Genomic DNA, 25,086 nt, shown 5'->3' on the forward strand with positions numbered 1-25,086 from the left:
TTTTGCTAGATTTTCACTTCAGATGAGTGCAAAAAATCCAATCTCTGAGGAATTTGGTATCTTGGGTTTTTGAACATGAAAATAACGCATTCCAAATTATAAAAATATACAGGGTGTCTCACGATGAAGGCCGAATCTCGAAAAGGAGACCTCAGAGCATTTGGAAAATTCGACATTGTACTATAATGCTAATTTGAAGTAGAGTTGGCTATATATTATTTTATTTTTAGATTAAACGTAAAATTCTATGTAACATTTCAGGTATAATGTCCTATATCTAAATTTTGCGTTTTTTTACGTCAAAAATGATGTTTGCAGCCCAAATCATAATTGAAATTTTTGTGTAAAATTATTTAAAATCGAGGTTTCCTATTAGATTTCGTTCGAGTCGACTGTGTTAATTGTTATGATACTTGGATTATAAATATATCAATACAAGGTATTCAAAAATGAACATTTTTGACATAAAAATTAAAATATGTTAAAAACGGTTAATGTATATAGAGTTAACTTCCGTTGTAACTCCTCTAATTGACATTAGTGTACAGGATAGATATATATATATAACAAAGTGCCAAGCAAAAAATTGGGAATATAGAAAAGCTATGTAAATTACAGAGGGTCAGATTTCAAACTTCCATACACATTGTGGTTTTTTTCACTATTCGTTGCTTATACAATTACACTAATTACTTCTTAAGCGCAATACAAATTTTTCTGTACTATTCCTATTCTCTTTAGTTGGTGTACCTAATTGTACTGATTATAGAAAATTAATTTAGATTCCATTGGATGCGGTTGTCACCTGTTCGTCTACCGAGTCCTCTGCAGCTAATAGACCGTATTCACCCGAAAGGTAAGAATTAAAATATTATATATGAATACGAGGGTAACGCCAAACATTCCCGGCATGTCACAGCCAGCCAAAGCATTGAATGTTCTCACGACAAATGAATTAGAACAACATACTCATTTTATTGCTTCTAGTCATATGGTTCTCTCATACCTTAAGAACAATGTCGGTTACATGGGAGCAGAGTTACTAAATTTAAAGCTGAATTTTAAACACTTGTATTAACCTTTTTGGTTTTCATAAAAACAATTTTGCATGTTTCTAATTTTTATTTTACAAAAAATTAGTAGAAATTAATGTAAGCAAGCATTTTTTCGAATATTTGTAGAGATCAAAATTTTTTTACAAATTATCACCAAACTCGTCCTGGATGGGATATAAGCTTGTTTCGACGGTGCAGCCATCTCATCTCGCCCCGCTAGAGCATCATGATGGGCCATTATGCATGTTTGTCTTCAATATTAGATACTCATATCTGCAATCAAATGTGTAATATTTATTAAGCTTACTGGCGAGGTGCACTCCTTTCACTTCTTAAGGACTTTGAGGATGGGGTCGTTGGAGGTCCATTTGTTGATTAATAATATAATAACCTTTGCTCAGATCCACGTCTCAGACCCATCATGTGCCCAATTTAATCTCGATTGGTCCAGAGATGTGGGCGCCAATAGCTCACATCAGACAGACAGGCAGACAAACAATTGCCTTTTAATATTACCATCATATTAAAATTTGGTTATGGTGAAAATGCAATAGACAGCACAACATACACCAAAGTAATAAGAAGAAGAAATAAGCTTATTCGTTGATATCTGCAAGAGCAGCAGGCGAGTCTGCGGATGTGCGCTGTTGTAGATACTTAAAACTGCATAAACATAAATGTTAATACCTCGGCAACACTGAAACTTTCAAAAGGTGCTATAAATAATCTGGTTTAGTTTCTTAGATATGCGATTGAACTAAAAACTCAAAAATCTGCTTAGGCAACACAGCTTACATCCACAATGGTATTATCTATACTGTTGCTTTTACTATGGGTATTCTTTGGCTGTAAGTAAGCTTATAATACGCATGCCGCACAAAACAAACCACTTTGAGGTTATGTTGATTATTAGCAGTTGAAAAAACCTATAAACTCTAGTACTAGTAATGCAACTTGGTTGGTTCCATATTGGGTTTACGAAGTAAAAGTCTGTAGGACAAGGATACAGTCGCAATAGCGAGTACCAAAATTAGGCTGCAAGAACTAAAATGGACCTAGTGTTCCAACAATATCTTATCAAAGGCGTACTTTGTTACATACCTTCTTGAAAATTGAAAGATTCCAGTAAATATTTGTTTATTAGCTGCTTCTCAAAGCAAGTGAAAAATATTAATTGCGTTTGGTGATTCAGGCCCTTTGTTAAAAACTACATTCACATCAAATGCAACACTGCAGTTGGATTTCTACCTATACTATGAGTTAATAATTTCAAAATTACCACTTCCAAAAATGGGCCATTGACTAGACTATGGTGTTTTAGGAATGCAAAATAAGAATGTGGTGAAGGATATTTCAGCTTTCCGCTCAGTTATACTTTTGTAACTCGTTTGTGTATACAAGATTATGTCAAATGAACCTTGAAACCTATCACTGATAATGATAACAATACTAGCGTTTACCAGTTTGAACTTTGAAGTAAAAAAAATTATAATTTTATTCTAAATTCCTAACAATAAGCTACAAATACCCTCGGATCTATATTAATGTTATGACATTGTTTGTGAGGAAACAGGTATGACGTCCTTAAAAAAATGGCGTTTTAGAAATAAATTGCATCGCAAATAAGTTGAGGAAATGCTACACGTTGTTCAAGTCATTTTGTTATCAGCGTTACGTTTACCTAGCCTATATTTTTTATTCATTTTCAAAGGTAAGTTGAGGGAAGGTTAGTTCATCATTTCTTTCATGCATACCTAGTTGATTGTCTGATTCCATGATTATCATGACGTGCATTTCCTATAGATTTAGCGTATTTAAAAAAAATTAAAATGCCCTGTCTTCGTGTACGGGATGAGCACTGGAGTCACAACGAAGAGCGAGATTGGGAGACCACATAATCAATAAATTTTGTTCAAATTTGGTCATAATCTCAAATTCATTCGGAAAAATGCATTGATCGGATCGTTAAACAAAATATCAAGGACCGTTCTGTGATTTGCGTTCTCCCCTCTGACACTAATTTTCGTATATTTTACCAAAATCCTCTCTTATTGCATTAATCGGGACGGTATACATACGACCCGATACGAATTTTTCTTTGGGAGGAGTGCTATACACATAAAAAACGCTCTAGTAATAGCGTATTTTCATTTTTGAAAGGCTTTTTATGAGACGTCTAGTTAACTGCCACGTTTAGTCCGTAAAACCGCCATTCTTTCCCCAATGCTTACTTGTACACTTAAAGAAAATGAACTTGTACACGGTGATAGAGGTCGTGAAGAGCATTTTTGAATTAGGCCCCACACGGTTTTTTCAAAAAAGGCTGTTACCAAGTTATTGTTTACGCATTTATTTCGAGGGTAACCATTTGCAGTGATTTTTTTACTGTAAAAATTGATATGGGTGAATGTTATCAGCACAATTCAAATGCTCAAAGTTTTATCACACGTGAAAGATGCTAGAAACTCAAAAAAATTGCATTCATCATTCACAGTGGGAATGAAAACACGTTGATTTTGTTTAAATCGTGTATGTACTCTACTTTTTCAAAACCTCTGTGATTGAGTACGTTAGTTTGATTTATAGCCTTCCGGTTTAGTTTTTAATTAAGCTAATTACCTTGTTGTATCAAAAGTGAAGGTACACTTGCATTAATTACGCAAGACTAGGCTATTAAGATCTTCTATGCCATACGATTACGTGCTAATTAAGTATGGCGCTACCGCTAATTACCTATATCCTTCAATTAATGAGGAGGCCGTAAGTAAAACGATATGTATGTCCCGTTTACAGAGAGCAAACGGAAAGTAAAACAATACTATTACCGCTATTTAAGGGTTGGTTTCGAATTGCGGATCAAAAGTCTGTGTTTACTTTTATTTCTCTTGTAAAGGCCTACATGATAATAGCCCCTTTTCGGTTAGCATTTACTACTTAATTAGGATTTACCCTTCATTGCGTAGGTGTACGTTAATAAAGGTCAAGCGTATGGGTAATTAATAACAGATCGTAAGTAAGAACAAACTGGTTCAAAGAGGAATAGAGCAATAATAGCTGTAAATGGCATCATTTTACATTTATTTTCTTTGAGCAAAACTTGCCAGCTTACCCTATCAAAACTGTACTCCGCTACCGAATTAAACCGCTCTTTCCTGGCGTAACTGGTTACATCTGGTTGCGGTGTAATCTATTATAGCGCAAACCTCCTCGTACGTTGATTGCAAGTTACCTTGTGATTGTAAGTGAAAGGGAACGACTTGTTACACGAAGCGAAGTTCGTTTTCAAGCATCGTCTAATGCGGAAGTAACCATCAGTTATTGTATCTAATATACGAAAAATTAAATTGATGCGCGTAGATACAATGAGGATATCCTATTTTTTTCGCGTACTGTATTTGATATCATCGTACATGATCGTATAAATTAAATGACAAGACTAATAGTTTGTGTGAAATAACGACGTAACGTTATAACGGAGCATGATACACCATGCAACGCGTTGCTTAATTTTGAAACGGTGTGACCAAGTGCCATTAGGAATGGTTAAAAAAGTATGGATATTGTTTGTACATCGCATTGATCTTCCCAATAAACTGGTTTGGATTTTGCATTACTTTTATATTAGGTGACCAGTCAGAGGGCTGAAAATTTTTAATTAAAAACCGCAAAATGTATTTATTTATACATACAGTAACAATTACTGAAAGTGATTGCATTATCGAAGCCCAAATTTTTCACACCCTCGATGACAATAACCCCATGGGAAAGGAATGCTTCAGATTGCTGGGCAGAAGATTAAGATTAAAAATTCACAAGAATTTAGGCTCAAATCGACAGAAATTTTATTTAAACCGCATGGACGCGTCCAATTTGAGATTATTAATGAAGAGAAACGTCTCCAATATTAAACATCACATGCGGACGATTCATATGTACGTAGTAGCATTGTATTGTAATAGTTTAGTACGCACATCAGTACATCCCCGTAAGAACCCCCTTTCTCTACATTTTCGTAACCGATTTAAAGAAATATAACTACTAGTTTTTTAGCGCATTTTTTGAGAAAAACACGCTATTATATTCGGTATGGCCGGCTGGCTGGCTATCCGGCTGAGATCTCAGCAATTACAATAGCTAGAGACTTCAAATTTACACTAAAAGCTTTCTGCTATAGTGTAGATATGCAGGCTCTGGTCTATTTTGCGTTGGATCATCATGAGATGTGGAATTTTAAACTCCTAATCTATTATTTATTTTTGTACCTTTTTTTGCAGACCCGTTAATAATAATTACAGTATTTGGTTCCCATTCAACTTTTATCGTAGTATTAAAATGATTTTCTTTTCATTAATATTGCGTGCAGCTATGTTTGCATATGTTGATTTTTGTTTTTAACTAAGTCTCATTTCTTCTTCTTTTTTTTTAAAAAAATTTGTGTTATTATTCCGTTTAATTATCCCCCTAAATAAGAAATCCTCAATAATTAAATTCAAAACAGTTCTATATAAGATTTATTGATTCGGCTTTATTTAATTTATTGTTTGATCTAAAACCCAATTCAATAATTAACTTGCTGTCAATTTCTGTAGGCCGGTCAGGAAATAGCACAGGTAATGTCTGCTAGTTCTCGTGCCACTTGTTAAGCGTTTTGTTTGTTAACTGAGCAAATTTGCTACGTCTAACAAAAATTGGTATTCTGGTAGCCGTTTTGTTTGGTTAGCGTAACAAGATGCCTAGCAAAATTGCTACGATTCTTACGCCATTTCTGAATTGGCGTTGGCACTTTGTTAACGTGAAATAACTCACTCTTGTACGGATTAACGCAGGGAGCGGGGCCTCGCAACGGCTACAGATCACGATATTTTACATATTATTTCCTGCATGTAGTAAAAGAATTAGAATTGATTTGGTTACATGTCTATACTTCAACAATTAATTCGCAAACGTCAAAATTTTGCCGCGGTTAAAAATGTGTTAAAATTGTATCGCTTCTGATTTTACCAGGGATTTTGCCTATTAGACGACCACAAACTTGCGGTTGCTTAGATACGAGAATCGAAAATGTCTCCTAATGTGCTAATTTCGAATGCACTTCTCTTCCGCGATGTCCAGTTTTGGTGCAAATTGCTTCGCGAATACTAAAACCGCTGTGAATAGGTATTTATTCTGGGAAATATCCATGCCGAATATCCCGTGTGCTTAAAAATGGCTGATTAAATTTTAGGATATTACTGCTGATTCAAATGCTCATGAGTCATGAGTCATGGATAGGGACGAAGGTAAGCACCAATCTCTATGTACCATCGAGATTATTGAGGGCCAAGGCGAGTGCTTCCTACAAATCATTTTTGGAAGGAAAGGAACATCTTTCTTAATATTTGCCTCAAACAGCCGCTTTTTTCCTGCAGAAATGTAGATATTCCTGATATTGCAGGCGAGTTGTTTTATCTTGAATTAAAAAATGAAAGTCCAGAAAAGAACAAGTTAATAAACTAAAATAAACTCATAAAATATATCAAACGAGATAAGAGTAGGTAAGCGTGAAGAATAATAGTAACGATAACTAAAAAATATAAAAATATTTTAGGCGAATTCAACTATTTCGGCTCCAAATCGCAGCTACTATGTCGTGGAGAACAGCAGTTAGTTAATTTATTCAGAGCTGCTGCAATTTCTTGGAGTTCTTTCAAAAAGAAAATGTTTTTCGAACTATTTGTGCGTCTTTTCGGAATACGGACAAGAAACGGCTACATTCATGCGGTATGGCGTAGCAAAACCGTAGCCACGCCCTTACTTGTTAACTCGCTTCTAGCAAAGTGCCACCAGAATTGCAAACGAACAAAACTACTTAACAATTTGTTAAACGCGACTTAACAAATTCGTAAACGTAGCAAATTTGCTAAAATAACAAATGCCACGCCTATTATAAATGCCTTGGAGTTATTACTCCGAGTAACTGTAGTGCTTAGATTTTACAGTTGGAGCAAGTCCCATGAAATGGGGTTAATAAACTGCTCCATTGTTTAGTTCAATAGGGTTAAAGTTGTAGGAGAAACGTACCTAATTGATCTAAGGTTATTTATTAAAAACTATTTCAGCTAAGCCTGACAGTGGGACATATGGCCCGAAATTGATCGCAATAGGAATATTTTTTAATAAATAAACTTAGTTCAATTACATTTCTCCTACAACTTTAACCCCATGAAATCAACGGACAGTCCCATAATATCAAGTAGAACATAGACAACAATGCTTGATGTTTAAGAAATACCTACTTTTGTCAAGCTCATAAATATAATCTCGAAAACCTCTTTTGATTGCGGGCGTAAACGTTAACAACGACAATGGCGAGATTTACTACCTATATTGTTTATTTCGACTGTAGTGCCATTCATATCAAATTAGTTACTACTCCTTTAAATGCCTCCTCTGTACAGGTGGTTCAAATTCGTGGCTCATCATTGGAATCTCTGTAACAGTGAGAGATACAGTGTAACTTACGTTGGGGAAAAGTTGCCCCTTTTTGTGACTAAAAACCGCTTTTGAAATTTTTGAAAAATGTTTAAAAATACTCGATATGTAATGGGCTACATCGAAGAACCGATCCACGGTCTTACAAAGTTATTGGTTTCTAGCACAGAATCGAGGTTCAGATGTTCATGAATAGGTACTAAACGAGTCGCAGATAAGCAAATGCATCTTGATAGACAATATAAACGGACGCTACGCGTTCTAAATTATTTTGTCAGCGAAAAACTGAAAATCCTCAATTTTGTTTTCATTTTCCTTAGCTTAAACGGTCGGAAATGGACGGTTTCCCCTAGCAATTCTGTGAGCACTTTTTTTCAGAGAATTTGAATCTGTTATCAGAATTTAGAATAAGCTACAGGTTCCTACTTTCTTAGGTGTGTATGGGCGCCACATTGTATTTATGTAAAAAGTATATAGTGACATGTCATTATTTTTCTTATTTTGTCCTCATAAGAAATAAGAAAGTAGCAGCCTGTAGCTTCTAGATCTAGCATGCTATAGTAATTCTGATAACAGATTCTTCGAAAAAAAAGTGGCAATGGAAACCTTTAGTCACAAAAGGGGCAACTTTGCTCCCATTTAACCCTACACAGTATCTCTCATCGTTGCGAAGATCCCAATGGTGAGTCACGAATTTGAACCATCCTGTATTGTGACTATTATTATTATGGTATCATGTTTAAATTGGTAATAACAACCTTTAAAATTTGATGTGAATTATCTTTTACAGTGAAACGACGAATATTCATAATAGGCAAGCGAATCAAATGCAAATCCAAAATGATGAAGCAGCTCTAGTGAAATACAATCAGCAAAAACTTTCACCAGCTCACTCCAATGAAAATAGTTATTCCGTCAATAATAATAATAATAACGTATGTAAAATTTATGCGCCTTTATGGAATGTATCGGTTAATCAGAAAATTATTGCAGGTTTATATTTCTGAGCATCTACTTCCAGGATCGAATCCACAATTAACGGCTCATTGGCTAAATACAAATCGTTTTGACAAATATGTACCGATATTTGCAAATTTTGGTGGAGCAGACATGTTGAGAATGTCCAGAGATGATCTGATTCAAATTTGTGGACAAGCAGATGGAATACGATTGTATAATGTATTGCACGCTAAGTAAGTATGTTTTTAAGTTAAAATTGAATAATACATTGTTTGTTTATCAAGGGCAATTACACCAAAATTAACTATATATATTGGCCGTGAAAATACACCAGTATTCAATGCCATATTTTTATCATCCTACACCAGTGTTGAACTTATGCAAAAATTGGCAGCACTAACCGGTGTACCTGGAGATAAGGTTAGCGACATTTACATGAATGGTCCACAGGCAATTCACGTTCAGTTAAGTAATGACGTTATAAGACATATCAAAGAAGAAACAATGTTTAGTTTAGAAATTCTTCAAGATAATGGCAACTATATTTTTGTGCTGAAGCCTTATATTAAATGATTTGTAATTATTGTTAGTATAGTGATAGGATAACACAATCGAAATTCTGGAGCAACTCGCGTATTTGACAGTAGCCCCTTTCTAAAAAAATGTTACATTCACTGTCCTAAAACCACAAACCACAGTAACTGAAACTATTAGTCCTAACAGAATGATGTTATTTCAGCTAGTTTGGATTCTGTGAATATTTTGGAAATTTCTATAATTTATTAAGTTCATCTTTCATCGAAAATGACCAGGATACAAAAAAAGATAAGTATGTCAAAACTTGGGAGATGGTCCTTGTTTATTTTCAAAAAATCAGAAATGTGTTAAAGATATACAGTCCTCAATTACCATCTTATTCCTGATCCACATCTTAATTGCAAAGATTTCAACACCGTTCTTCACATTCCACACGTTGCTTATTTGCTAATTGACCACTAAGGATCGAAGTAACACTGCCTCCTTAGTGGGACTTTAAGGAGGTCCTCTGTAGGCAGATCCCCCACGTTGTTCCGACCACAACGCACGCTCAATTCCGCCACATAGAGCCGACTCCTCTACCAGAATCAGGCAAGATTAAAACGTTGGTCCCTGTCGCCCCAGCGATTCCATTTATGAACGTGGTACAAGCTATCTGTATTATTGAACTGTTACTATTTGTTTAATACCGAATACAGTTATAGATACATAATAACACTCTACTTCAATAGTAGCAATTTGACTACATAAAAATTTCCAAAATGAAACAAGCACATTAGTGATCATGATCACCTAACACCCAACTTAGTAGTTGAATGGAACTTTATTTAAGTTGTACTATGAAGAAACGTTTCGCTCTCGGACTTTTAATTTATAAAAATGTAGTTGCCAGCTCGTCTACCTCTAAATTATTTATATTAATGTGCAGGAGTGAGAAAGGTAAAATATAAGTTATATTGCATTTATGTGCTTACATCTTTTTGGAGTAAACTGACTGTATCTACTTCGATTTGCTTTAAAAATTCTTAACTTTGGACTAATTTACTTCATATGCTGTGATTTTTTTTAAAGCAAACCAACGTAGAATGCATTATGTGTGAACTTGTGATTGGAATTGTCATTTCCACTGTTAATTGTTTGACACATTCTGCCCATTTTGTTTATTAGGTGTAATTAATTCAATATATCTACCTGTAGGTTTTAGTTCTATGATTACTTGTTGATTATAATTGTTAAAGTGTAGTTCGTTCAATTTTTCTCTAACTGTGAAAATACATAAAATGTATTTATTGTTAAGTTTATTCTAAATGATCAATATATGTATATAAAAAAATTGGATGGTAGAGGCGATCAAAACGAACACTTGTTCCAAATAAACATGTTTCGTTTGCGAGCCACCCTCAAAAAAATGATCAAATTTGCATTTCTTCTTCGTAATTTTAAAGAACTGTGGACAATTTTGTTCCTTAACTCATTAAATTTTGCGGAATTGTCTCCATTTTTGTTGTCCGCCCAAGAATTGTAGTGGATTTTTTTCGAATTTTCAAAAACTACCTTCAGATTCGTGATTTTCATGTTCAAAAACCAAATTTCATCGAACTCAGAATTTTTCCGCACCCCCATGTAGGGGTGCGCCCTTTGGTGGTAGGAATTTTGAAACATTTTTTATATAATCATACTCCAAAACCTACTCAAAGACGTGCCACCAGTCTTTGTAACTCTTATGGTTGCTGAGAATCTACAATTTCTAATTGATGCGGTGTAAAGTATTCCATTTAATACAACCATCTGGTTATGAGAATCTAGACACCTAAAAATATGTGCAATGCTCTCAAAAGCAACCAAATGTAAGGTGAGGGTGACAATGTGTGATAAGATCAAATAACCAAAAAAATACTAATAATTTATTGACAGAATGTTTTACATAAAATAATTAACATACATATAACAAGCACAGAAATTATTTGGAATGTGTAAGAATTTAGTGGCACTTACATTAACAAAACACTTGTTGTATGTCACCTTCTGTATAAATTTTGAATATACTCTTTTAATTGTTATACCATATTAACAAACTTGAGTAATATTTTTAGCAATAATGAATACGCTTTGGAATTAATTTATGTAATAAATTAGCCAAAATCAAACCTTGTTAAGGTGGAGTATTTTGTAATCCTGAACAAAAACCAATAACATAGACGAACTGAGTGATTACGTTATTTACACATGAAAGGAATTTATAATTGCCTAACGATAATGTGTCAAAATAAAGTTTTGAACATGTATACATTTACGTGACATATTAATTTTCCTAGTTACTTCACAATTGGCAGTATCATATCTTCCTCCAAGAATTTACTTTGGTATTCTATTTTTGGTATCAACCTTGCCGTCTTCTATCGCATCATTTTTTAAAGATGGGTCTAAAACATAATATAACAACAAAAGGTGATTATAGGTAGGTTAAAATAATTCAAAAAATAAACAAAACCTCGTCTTAGTTTCATCCATTGTGGTTTCTCAATACGATTTCAGGCCCATTCATTCACTCACATAATATGTGATACCTTGATTCTGTGGCATATGAGTGCAGTGACAAGAAACCTACTCATACACGTCTGGTTTAGTTGTAATTTTTAGTATTTGAAATAGTTGACAGTAATGGTCAATGTTTCATGGACCCGTTTTCGAAATATGTGTATATTTTACACAACTTTGATGTGTAAGTTGTTGTATTATTTCAAAATCGTTGTTGCAAAAAGATTTTTTCCTAATTATAAAAAGGAGTTAAAAACTGTTTTCAAGTCCTTATTACAAAACAATTCATTCTTACTTAAGATAATGACACAAACTCTTGGTTAATTTTCACATAAACATGTAAAAAGACGAGAGAGTTGGCTAGTTCTTTGCATAACTTCAATGCATAGAGTTCATGAAAAAGAATCGTGTATTTATTCTCATTTCAGATATATTGGAATTTATGAATTGCGATATGGCTGAGCATGTGACAGTTAAGGTAAGAAAGGTTTTGAGGTTTGCGTGGTCACACAAATCTCAGGACTTTCAACTTGGGAGACAAAACAATGCACCTTCAGAAACAGAACTGCAACCTGAACAGCGCCGTAGCTAACAAGTGTTCTGTGTATTCAGTAGAAAATTAGACTGTGCCCAAAAACCCCTGTAATAGATGCAATATGTCCACTGCCATTAAAATTTTGGTTTTTTGACTGGAAAAAATGCTTGAACTTATAAGCATACTGTTTGATTGTAAAACTATTCACGCATTCATATTTTTTCATAACAAAGTTCTGCCTTTGTGTATCTGCTCTAATGTTTGAATGTTAGAAAAGAGGTTGAGGAGTATCGCTATTCAGTGGTGTTTGTCCAATTACAAAAACTTAATCCTTCTAAATAGAATGCCAATTTTTATTATGTCACTTGAAAGGCCGTCAAATTTTGCTTCTTTTCATATGAGGTGTTCCTATACGTATCTCTTATAGTTTATGATTTATTTGCGTTTTTAACATTACCTTCACATTTTGTTCGTATAAAAAAAAATAGGTGGCTTTGACATCTCCCGCACTCCTGCAAGTAGAGCTCCCTTATATGTTTGCTCTTAATTACGTTGCTACAGCGCTGGACGTAAAATGTGTGATTTTTATAGTAAAAATTGCAATATCCCATCACAGCATATGCCACATACATAATGTTTGGTGGGTATCTTTAGCCAAACCCAACCCTATGTTATGTTTATTTACCTCATATGCCTTATTTTAATTGTGAACTGTAAGCAATGATTCAATTATAAAACACTGCGTTAATTATGGCACTCACTTAATTCCATGCTTTAATAAAAAGTAACCATGTTTGATAATAATTACAAGAATATTGGTAATATATATCTATATATATTAATGCAATATACATGAAGCTATACAACTTTACTTAATAAGCTTCAATTGTAAACAATATACAATATAAAACTTTTTCAACTAAGCGATCCTGTGCTTCTAAATGTGTATATATACCTGAGCCAACTTTACAATTTTTACACAAGCTTGCATTATTAATATACAAATTACGCTCAGCAATAGAATATAATAAATTATAGCTTGTATCTAATACATTAAAAAAGTATAAAAGGAGTATTTTGTAAGAAGTTTCTACATGGTCTTTAAGGAATTTTTTAGATAAATATAAGTAATGGAATGTTATCCACTTCATATGCCGCCAAAACGAAGAAACTTTATTGACGAGTTCAGTCTTGAATGAAAAACATTAAATTTTGCTTAATTAACTTTCCATGTATAAACAACTTAAAATATTGTACTAATCAATTCCAAAGTTTGAGAATATAATATAAAAAGTCACAAGTACAAAAGGAGTAAAGTTAATTTAAACCTATTTAACACATTTAGCGACAGCAACATTTATCTTTATGCACATTTATGAGTCTCAAACATGATTGTACATGTAGTAAACATATGTTTACACAATAATACTGACAAGACATGTGTTTTTTATACCGGCTGAATATTCCCAAACCGAACTAGGGAATTAACATGGGAAAAAGGTTTTTTGTAGATAGTTGCTCCCCATGTTAACTTACACGGTTTATAATGACACCATCGAAAGAAGATTTTTTTCCTCGTCTAATGATACACGAATTAGTTCATTTTCAGGTGTATTTCTCACTATTTTATCAAAAATTCGGCAATAAATCCGCTTACCAAAATCACGTTAAGCCATGACTAGTAAGACAAAAAATAGATTCAAACATCAGATTTCAAAATATCAGTTAATGACAACTGGCATTAATTTTTTTGTAAAATGCGGTTCACTGAGGAAAAAGTATTTATAATAAGCAACATTTACAGCGGAAATATTTACTCTCGTACGTTGTTTTCTGTGCATTTTAATGAGCGTCCCATTCCGTCTGTGTGAAAACCTATTTCAATTCTTTACGAAATTTCCATGGCTTAACATGATTTTACTAATTGGATTTCTTGCCGAAATTTTGATAAAATAGTGAGAAATACACCTGAAAATGAACTAATTCGTGTGTCATTAGACGAAGGAAAAAATTTTCTTTTGATTGGTGTCATTATAATAATCCCTCTAAGTGAACATGGGGAGCAACGATCTGCAAAAAACGTTTTTCCCATGTTAATTGCCTATGTTCGGTTTTAAAATATTCACTCGATATGTCTAATGAAAAATATGATTAAGTAACATGATTATATCACATTACAATCATACTGTAACAATATGTTAATTATACACATAGTTTGGGTAAGCCTGTGATTAACATATAATATAAACAATAAATTCAGTATAACTATAAAAAAACCAGTCTCAATTACACCATAGTAAACAGATTAAGTCATACAATGGATTGTTATTCTTTTAGTGTGATACATACTATTATGCTCGCCTAACTTCTATTTCTATATTATTACATTAGGAAGAAATTAGGTGCTTTCTATCACGAATATGTAAGCAGTATAGAGGAGTATTACAATTCACTTTTAATAAAAAGCATACCTTTGCCTAATTTTGGCATAAAAATAATTGAAGCTGATTTACGTTCGGGCACATTTTATCGAATCTAACTGGTTAGAAAGTGGAAAATATTGTACAAATGGTTGCAAAAAAGTCAAAGTAACTGTAACATACAACTACTAGATATGTTAGAACTAGTAAATGCATTATAACAAATTTTTATTATTTACTAAAATTAGACAATTTTTTCCTGGGATTCCATTCAAAATTCAATACATGTCGGTGTGAAAATGTAATCCAAGTAACTCATATATGTTAAGACAGTCATAGTACAGCAACACGCTTATGCTATGGTCATATTGAAGTTTTCGAAGTATATCGCCATAAACTATTTAAGTAAAATTTTATGTAACAAATATCATCGTGGAGTCTTCCGTACCCAATGTAAATTTCCATAAGAGCGCCGACTATAAAAACTCAAGTTGTTTTTAAAAAAAAATTGTTTAAGAACTACTTTGTACATTTAAACCGTTATCTACAAAATGTCAGACTATTTTTTTTTTAAGTTTATAGCAACTGAATACAGATTGTTTAAACATTAGATGTTTTGCACTGATTATTGCGCTAATCTGTTTTATTTTTTTTTACTCCCGATCAAGACAATTAACGGAAAAAGTAACCCGCAGTTTTCTAGATAAGTTGCCTCTAAACATTACCCCAAAAAATGAAATCATATTTTTTGTAAATAAAGTCTGTATCTTGACGGGCGGTAAATCAACAATTTGAGTGTAGCAAGTGGCGCCGCTGTGCATAGTATCGGCGGGAACTAACTAAGGACCAAGACAGGAGTTGACAAAGCAAGAAAATCTTGTCTCTCGCAACTATAATCATCTATAATTCTATACACTATAATGTAAAAAAAGTAGCGCTTAGGTATAGAAGACTACAACTAACATGATATTGTTTTTTTATTGCCAAGTATGGTATGTTTGTTTGCGATAATTTGAAGCTTAGGTAGAAGAGACTTTAATTATAAAGGTTGTTTCTAGAAAAACAGACAACAGCGTGGAGTGTTAATAGTGTACACGTTTCTTCCATCCAAAAATGCATAACATTGTCCACTTTTCTATTCAGTAAGATTTGAGAATGGCACCTTTTTTAGAGGTACTAAAAAATACAGGTGAGGGATGCCACAAAAATGGAGTAATGCTCAATATAATAAACACATATTCCATCTACAAAATGCTGTTCCAGTTTACATAGAGATAAGCGTTTATATGCCAGTTGTAATATTTCAAGTTGTTTTGGTATGCTTCAGTTAGGGTATGAAAATTGTAAACAATGCAATTATCTTACACTAGAGTAGTTAGACGAGATTCCATGTAAAATTACATTGAATGACTTTGTCTGCTGTACAAATCACTATAACTTTTAAATGATAAATTTAATTACGTTTTCATTTTCTTCCACTTTAGAAAATAAATAAATTATGAAAACTAACTTGCCACAGTTCATTACCTTTATAATGATTCATACCTTAATTAAGTATAGTGTAACAGACAATTATTGTACAATTTAGAGATCGAGTTTGCAGTTGGGTTTAGAAAATTAGATAACTACTTGGTTCGCAATGCTTTGTTGTCTAGCCTTAGGTGACAACAAACCAAATAGTTAATTGTTTAAAGTTTAAACCAACTTGCCAATCCGCCAACTATCTCTAAATATATAAACAACAGACACTATTGCTTTACTGTACAATTTACAAAAAAAAATTGTTGATACGAATATGAGAAATAAGTGATCACATATGAAATTCAGAAGCAAAAGGTTAGGGCCACAATAAGTCAAGGAGTTGTACATGGTTCACAATCTCATTATCACTTATTAGTGTCCATTTAAGTAGAGCGTTAAAATTGTATTTATAATTATGTGTTTTCTATCATATAAAAAAAATGAAAAATAACATTTTGTTACACAAAGTTTCAAATGGGGAATTAACACAGACTTGTAGTAACAACTACCGCGTTAAGGTTCGATACACTTTACAAAACGCAAACTAATAAATACTTCTTTTTATTATACTAGTAATCAATTGGTATACTAAAAAATGCTTTTAAGCGGAAGGCGATGGTCACCAGTTTTTCCACATATAAAAATGGTGTTTTGAAACTGTCTAAAAAAAATTATCATAAAGTGTAAAATTAAATAAAGAGGTTAGTTAGCCACACCATGCCATTCATTAAAACCATTTTTTTTAGTTAATACAAACAAGAAAAAACTTAGATGATTATCAGTGTGTTATTACACCAACACATTTTTCAGTGGTAATCACTATCCACTCGATGCTTCAGTTGTTCCTAATGGTCCAATGGGAGAGCAAGCATGAATTACAAGGGAAAACGTCAGTGTACACAGCTAAAATTGTTAATGAAACTACCTTACTTACTAAATTAAACGAGAAAATATTGCTCAAAAGGTAACTAAAATTAAAAATTATCACATTGAACTAAAAACTAGTCATTATTAATGTGGTTACTTTTTATAGCATGGTCAGACACTACATACCTCAATTAAAACAAAAGCCAATACAACGATTGGAGACAGTTAGTAAAAAGACGAAGCGCCGTTAATTAGCAAATAAGAGACACATCACATTGTTCTAATTAAACTGTGTACACAGACGAGCTGTAAAATTTCTAGTGCTTTAAAATGTTGGAAATATATTGAAATTTTGAGTCGAGCTTCAATATGTTTCCTTACAGTGTAATAGCAACTGATTTACAATGTGCATTTGTAAATTCACAACACAATGTGCATCACCAGGTTTTTAAATAGCATCAATAAGTTTTTGGTAATGGATCTATTTAAAATTAAAAATGCCACAAAAATTCGCTACCAATACTATTTAAAAAGATTAATTGATATGTAAATAAACTATGGGTTCTGACTTACCATTTCAGAAGTAAGGCAATTTAGTGCTTGTTCCACTGTCTCTTTACGATGAACCGATGTAGTGGCCGCCGCTAAAGAAACCTGCCTGACAGGTGTTGTTGGACAGCCTGCACACCCATTAACTAATTTTCCATTATAAGTAGAGGTTCCTTACATAGTACAATTTTTACTATAATTATTTATCCTTTGTTAATATAGCGTGGTTAAGTTAATAAAAATTGTACTCAAGTAAAGAGATTAATAACTCAGGATGATAAATAATTTTTTTCTAAGACTACCTTATCTACCATTTTCACCAAAATCAGTGGTGAAAATAGTACTTTTCTATCTAGTGAGTGTTACTGCATAACCACATGTTACACGAGATTTTGGGACCAATTTCAAAACATACTTTCCAGTTGAGGAAGTATACTATATTCATGATTGGAACAAATTCCTTTAAGAGAATATATGTACATATACATACATGCATCCTTTTAAATGGATCACATCAAAACACTAGGGGATTTAGCCCACTTCAATAACATATGTCAACGGTGGCGGCTCTTTTAAGTCTGTACTGTGGCTCACTCACAAAACAATTGGAACCCACCATTGCTTTTCTATGAAATCCATTAGAAGTTGGTGTACCTAATTAACAACAGTTTTCCACTCTACTCTATATTTCACTATTAAAAGAAACAGAGCTCTTTGATCTGGAGTTAATAATCAATGTGTGAATCAGGTTATGATATTGAAGCGATTGATTGATTAAATTGTATTAAAACGGTCGAAATTATCAAATCAGCACCTGAAAGTGCTATTCCCACCTAACCACAAATAGTGATAAATAAATCATTTGTTAAACCCTAGACCCCTCCCTGCCCTCTCCTCAATCATGGGAAGTGTGGCTCTCGCAAACTTCATACAAAAAGAAATGGCTCTTGTTGTAAAAAGTTTGGCCACCCCTGACATATGTAAACAAATCACAACCGACTTTGTGGTACAATGGCAGAGCGTTGGGCTATAAAGCTCGAGGTCGGGTGTTCGAACCTGGGCTGAGGTAAGAATTTTTCATCTGTGACAGAGATGGTGATTTGATAATTTCCTTCGACCAGTTTTGAGCATTCTACCGGCTACTTCAAATTAGGTTTTCCTACAGTTTTCCTAGTTTGTAAGGTAAATACTGGAGTAGTATAGAACAACTTAGGCCTTCTGAAGAGGCGGCACCTCTAAAAAGCATTATGCGGGCCACACTGTAATTGGGGGTAAGCCTGTTGAGGGTCCAGAACAAAAGAGGGGCAATAAATAAATAAATAAAGAATACTGTTTGTAGTTTCACATCTCTAGTACGATATTATGCATAAGTGCTAAATTCACAAATGAAGAAAAATTGATAGTGAATTAGCTAATCGTTTTAAGCTCCTTTACTGTTTTCAAAAGAAAAATTTGCAAACGTAACTCTGAAAGTTGTGTCCACCTTAAAGCTAAAATTTCTAATGCTTTGATGTGATCCATTTAGGATACATAGGAAAATTGTAATATTGTAAACAGGATTTCATTAAACATAAAAACATCTCGTTTTATTATGGCTCGCTAAGGCATACCAGGGGTGCGCAATGACACGCGACTCACACATACGGAATTTCGTACGTGCGTAAGCAAGACGGTCGAAAATCAGAGTAATGAGGGGGTGTACACTACCCCTCAGTCTTTTTATCCTCTAACTTCTACATACATGTATTTCGCTTAAAAGAATCACTCTTGTAACTATAGTAAGAAAAAATTATGTGGGAAATCCAACCAAATGTTACTGTTCATTCATTTCTTGCTTGATCGACTTAACTGGAGATAAAGCATTAATTTATCCTTTGGTTTTACAAAGAATTGTATACATTCATTTTTGTTCTAGATAAAATGCTAGAGTGTATCTGAATGCAAGTCCCGCGCAAAAATTGAAGCCCGTATGGCTGCTATTTACTGGTGCAGACTGCAATCTATAATAGTATTAATAGGGATGTGAATTTTTTCCGATGTACAGTAGAACCCCGATTATTACTGCGCGAATTTTCCAAACTTTATATAATTTAAGTCGCATGCGCCAGAAGATAAAAACTTTTAACACAAGTCAAAGTGACTGACCTTTTTTTTCAAAAGCATAGCAATTTTTTTGCAAAGTTAATCTACCAGTGAAGACAGTTAAACTTATAATTTAAAAAGTCGTTTATATTGTGGCGCACGGATAATCGGGGTTCTACTGTATATCGATATTTCGATAACTATTGGCATAACTGGTATGAATACCTATTTCAGTAATCCAAACAATAAAGACGACCATGGATTAAGACACCAAAATCAAACATGTTAAAAAATAGAATTATTTCCAAGTTGCAAAACAAGTAAGCTTTCATTTGTAGTATAAGAATGTGGTTTGACTTCTTTGCTAAACTGTATTAAAACTGTTTGGTGAATTAGTGCACATTAAAATGTGTTTGTTTCCTACCATTTCACTTGTATCACCCTTTTGCTCTTGCAGGATGAAAGACATGCCGGTGATGCATTCGTTAAAAATTTATCACTATTTTAAAGGTAAAAAAAAAACACAAGCCACATGAATTAATAATAATACAGAAGGAAAAGGCAATATTCTTAGATGAACACGAAGTGCACTATATCTCTGCCCAAAAATGTTTCACCATTGCAATAAAATCAAATTGTAGGGTATTTATAGGTGTCTAAAAATCCTAATTAGTATTTGCTGGCATTAGCTCTATGGAGATACTTTCAACCGGATTCCGACAAGTGTGAGTGGAAACAACTTTGAATAATGTAAGTACTTTTATTGCACAAACGATTTGTAATTAACTTGCAAATACCATACAAAATGTAACAATTACATTACATACAGCTATCTAAAAAATGAGTTGAATAGAACTAGCAAAACTAGCATCTTTTACAAATAAACCGAAGGTCCTTTGGTAGCAAATCCCATGTGTATTTATTATATGGTTATCGTTTGTCGCAAATGGAAACTTTTGAATCTCCAGTTTTTTTTGATAATATTTTGTTTTGGTGTCCTTACCCACCCAATTTTTAAATTTTTTTAAAGCATTTTTGAGGTACCGTTGGGCTGGAAGAACGTCTAGATTTTTTTAAGAAAGTAGCTGTTCACAATGCTGACATTACTTAACAAAGCACAGTATTTGTCATTTACGTAAAACAAATTGTGTGCAGAAAACTGAATTTTACTGTAACTAAAATGGAAGAGATAAGTAAAATAATTTGCAACGACCAGTTGTCCTCACGCCCTGTTATTGTGCACCAATTTCAGAGTATTACTTCAGATACACTCTAAATAAAATGTCTCATATATGGAATAAGCATACAACATTATGAACAATTAATAGTATATTGTGTGACAACGGAGCAGTGGTGGTACATTATACTGTTTTTTTTTTCTAATACCGACCAATATTCGGAATAAAAATGTACAAATAGTTTTCAGCGTGCCTCAAATATCTACCCAAAAATGCCTACCAGCTCTCGGACTAAAGACGTTTAAATCCAAATATGTAACATGAAACTGCAGACAAGGCGTAAGACATTTGTGACAAATAAAGTGACAAGTTATGTACCTACTGTTATATTCATATCTTACAGTAATTGATTATATCCTGCAAATAACTTTAGTGTGTTGACATTTCATTTAAAAATTTGCCAATTGTTTCACAGTGAAAGCTTCAATATTACCGTAGGATTTCAATACCTTAGATTGTGTACAACACCAATACCTTCAAAAAGTGATATTCTTTATAAATAAGTCGTCTCCCTTTACAGATACATTCAATTTAGTGTTTGTCAGAAGATGTTGATAGGTAGTATGATAGATAAATGGATATCGAATGTAATCAATAATGATATTAATATGCTCAGAATGTGTATTTACCAATATCGCCGCTACTAGATGATTCCGTAAATGAAGGTGTACCTTCTGTCCAAGTAGGTGTTGAACCTTCCACAGATGCCGGCGGTGTCCAAGCCAAACCACGCGAATGACTCGAATGTCCAGCACCCGAACTACCAGATTCTACACTTAAAGATGATTTATTTTCAGCACGAGACTCCAATCGTATATCTGTTATACTAACATTTCCTTTCATATCATTTTAATTATACACAGCAATAACCAACCTGACAGTGTCCTCGTGATAACCTCTGTTACTAGTAGCATGATGCGAGGAATGATGAGAAGTATGAGATCCCAATCGCGACCTTGCCGGCGTAGATGACGGTAAAGTTGTTGCTGAAGAGACTGTGGCAGTTTGCTCTATCACCTCATCAAAGGCAGGAGGAGGAGTACTGCAGCAGCTTGGAACTACACCTGCAGATACAAAGCAACTGCAGGGCTAGCCAGATAAAACATAAAAGCGATGCAGATATAAAAACAATTCACATGCTAATATTAACTTCATGCCTATATCGAATCTACACAAAAAATTTTAATTAACACACTACATCTGGCCATGTCGATATACCTAGAACGGCCAACGGCAGTCGATATTTTCCTGACAGTTTTAATTTAGTTGCCAACAAATTTTAACCAGACACTGACTTTTTAAGGTCCTCCATAAGGTATTTGTAATGTAACTGCAAGGGATTTTAATGCATGAATTATTAAGACTGTAATACTGGGTAAACAAATTGGGATTGCGCAAATACAGAAGTTGGGTTGCGCATGCGCTATTTTTAATTTATCTGCATAGTTGCCCGAGGTTTAACGAATATTTACTAATTGAGAAAACGGGACATTCATATGTTCTTTGCAACAAGAATTATAAAAGAGACTCTTTTTTGGAGCTTTGAGCAGTTTTTGGGATGTAACTTTTTGGCCCCTCAGTTCACATAGCCGAAAAACAATACCGACCTTTCTTATATCCTTAAGAACAGGTGTATCAATTTTTAAAGCGATCGGACGTTTCTACACAAAGTTATCGTGAACAGGGACAGACAGACAATACAAAATTATAAACGATCTCGAGGATCCTTAATAAAGCGGTACATACAAATATCAGGAAATTAATATGAGTTTTGGCACTGTGCATTTGGTATAAACGATTTTTTACGTTTTTAAGTTAGATAAACGTTTGGGGGAATGCGTTCCACAATTAACCGCAAACCAAAAGTAACCGCAAGTAACCACAACCGCGACCATGGTTCAATGCTTTTGATTTGCAGTACACACTATATAAGCTTCATAAAATCATATGGTAAATGAAGATTAATCAAATTGAATAGCGTTGTATAAACTCACTATCATCTTAAGACTGATTTATGGGGAGTTATTTAATTTTGGGCGGAAGTCTAATAATGGTCAGTTCAATAATATTTGCTCATTTTTGTGGAGGCGTTTTTTTCTATGTGAATGTATAGCCGGATCGCTACTAGACTTGAATTCCTTACTTTGTAGTATCGATTACGTTGTCACTGGCATTCCACTATAAATTGCACTGGAATGTATAAAAAAAATGCTAAATAAGAGTAGGAGAAAGAAAACTACTAACTTAGACCGTACAATGAAGCGCACATGGCAGAATGAATCTGGGATATGACGTTTCAGACTTTACAGGTACACGAAAAAATGACTGGATCCATTTTTTAAATTATATTAAATGTAGCTTGCCAAGTTTTCAGTAAGGTCATTTGCCAAAGTATACATAACGGTAAACGCTCATAGCAAAAATTAACCACTCCGGCCGTTCTATTAAATCAACATAAAGCTAACATAAAATTAGACTAAATCATCAATAACGTAATCAATCGATTCACATTCACACAAAGTAATGGTAGGTGGACGATTAGTAGTGAACTGTGCATTCGAGCCATAATGTGCTGCAAGTTTTGGACCGTTTAACAAAGAGTCGTCAGCACAAGTTTTATTAGCATCTATATCATTGGGTATGCTTGATTCGTGCGATGGTATTGTATTATTAAATTGGTAATTTATGGTACACCTTTCAGAATACTTTGGGTTGTAGAAAAGGACAGTGTTATTTGTGATAACATATTTGGAAGTACACGGAAAGGTTTTGGTACTTCGTTTAGACATATTTTTTAACCACCTGGAGAAGCTAGGTTTTGCAACAAATGAAGAATTTAACGATTCATTTCTAGCCGAAAAACTGTGCAATTTCGAGCTTAATTGATTTTTACAAAGATATTGCTTCTTGAAATCGTTAAGGGAATGATCATGCAATACGTGCATTTCAATGCCATGCGTATAAGCAGATACATTCTCACGATCACCTTTGCCGCCGCTTTCAGCCTTTTTGGTCTTTGGTGTTCCTCGAGGAGGAACAGGAGGGGGCACTTTATGCTTATGGTCAATATTATTTGTAGTGTGTCTACCAACAAGAATAGAAGGATATGAGGATACAGGAGGTGAACTTATTGAAACAGGCACGGAAGTAACGATTGGTGGAACTATAGTTGGAGAGTTTATATTCGTGGGTAACGATATTTCAATGGGAGAAGCTGAGTAGTTTTTAGTGTATTCAACAGCAGACACAGAGACGAACAGATTTTGATCCAAGCGAAGAAAGCATGAAAAAAAACAAACAATAAGCCACATTGATAAATATCCAGTTAATATTCGCTATAAGAATTAAACCAGAGATATTCAAAAGTTTACTTGACAGTCACAGATTTTAAATGAATCACGCAGAATAAAAACTTGACGTTTAACACAACACTTTTTTCGGTATTCTTAAATTGGCGAATTAACTGAAGAAAATTACTCGTTTTGAACATCGATAAAACATCATGCTGTGTAACTACAAAATCGTCTGTAGAAATCTTTAATTTCGTCAGTAGTGTCCACATTGGCTGGCTTCATAATATCAAAAAGCAAACATATTTGTATAGCATTGAACCTATTTATATTTAGAGGCCTGTTATTTTGTTATAAACAGTGGGATACGCATTGGCAAATTTCTAGTAGGTAGGTAGAGCCGTGAAAAGTTTCATGATGAAAACATTAATCACCATAAACATATGTAAACAACAAAGTAACAAATAAAGGATGATTTTGTAAGGACAGAATAATGCCTCTTTGTTTACCTTCGTGCCGTATCTACCGTGCAACTATTCATAACAAAATAACAGCGCTCAAGTACTTTTTGGTTTACCTGAATTGGCATAGGATATAGAAATTTGACTAGAGCAAAGAGTAACTCACCTACTATATGAAAGTCACTCACCAATTTTATTTCCATTTTGATGGTTAGAGGTGGTTTGTGTTTGCATGTTAGCTACACAACCCACATTATACAAAGATTAGTACGAGGATATGGTACAGGTTGGTGCAACATACAGTGGCACCATTGCCAACTTTATATTTTTTAAGCTACAGCTTAATCTCTTTAAGAACTGTTGTACGTCAATCAGTAATAAGGTCCTACAACACTGACGACTGTCACATGCCAACCCAACAAGAAAGGTTTGGCATCATTGCTTTTTCCATTAAGTCACTACTAACCGAGGTATGACTTTTTCTGTCAATGACATGCAATGGTTCTTAAACTGACCAAACTGCAGAGAAGTATCCAATTGATCCACTGATATCGAAAAACAA

The 25,086-nt window shown here is 33.7% G+C and overlaps 2 protein-coding genes across 20 annotated transcripts in view; one reads left to right on the forward strand and one right to left on the reverse strand.

Moving 5' to 3' along the window:
* Positions 1-10,517, forward strand: part of LOC116173327 (transcription factor CP2-like protein 1) — a 29,241-nt gene extending 18,724 nt beyond the window's left edge. For all 4 annotated transcript variants that reach the window (XM_031490716.1, XM_031490733.1, XM_031490723.1 and 1 more), the window contains 4 exons: positions 783-856; positions 8,317-8,461; positions 8,520-8,719; positions 8,771-10,517. In XM_031490716.1, the coding sequence (XP_031346576.1) occupies positions 783-856; positions 8,317-8,461; positions 8,520-8,719; positions 8,771-9,059 (708 nt within the window). In that variant the 3' untranslated portion in view covers positions 9,060-10,517. The remainder of the gene's footprint in view (positions 1-782; positions 857-8,316; positions 8,462-8,519; positions 8,720-8,770) is intronic.
* The window catches only part of LOC116173236 (phosphatidylinositol 4-phosphate 5-kinase type-1 alpha-like), a 41,268-nt gene continuing 17,319 nt past the window's right edge, over positions 1,138-25,086 (reverse strand). The window contains exons 13-18 of one of the 16 annotated variants that reach the window (XM_031490663.1): positions 24,713-24,763; positions 23,760-23,987; positions 21,648-21,837; positions 21,403-21,599; positions 17,478-17,584; positions 10,915-11,446 (exon numbers count right to left, since the gene is read on the reverse strand). In XM_031490663.1, the coding sequence (XP_031346523.1) occupies positions 11,435-11,446; positions 17,478-17,584; positions 21,403-21,599; positions 21,648-21,837; positions 23,760-23,987; positions 24,713-24,763 (785 nt within the window). In that variant the 3' untranslated portion in view covers positions 10,915-11,434. Of the gene's footprint in view, positions 1,329-10,914; positions 11,447-15,347; positions 17,427-17,477; positions 17,627-21,402; positions 21,600-21,647; positions 21,838-23,759; positions 23,988-24,712; positions 24,764-25,086 lie in introns of those variants that run through there. The other 15 variants (XM_031490620.1, XM_031490628.1, XM_031490670.1 and 12 more) reach the window with 15 other exon arrangements.

The sequence above is a fragment of the Photinus pyralis genome, unplaced genomic scaffold, assembly GCF_008802855.1.
Source record: "Photinus pyralis isolate 1611_PpyrPB1 unplaced genomic scaffold, Ppyr1.3 Ppyr1.4_LG1, whole genome shotgun sequence".
Lineage (NCBI taxonomy): Eukaryota > Metazoa > Arthropoda > Insecta > Coleoptera > Lampyridae > Photinus > Photinus pyralis.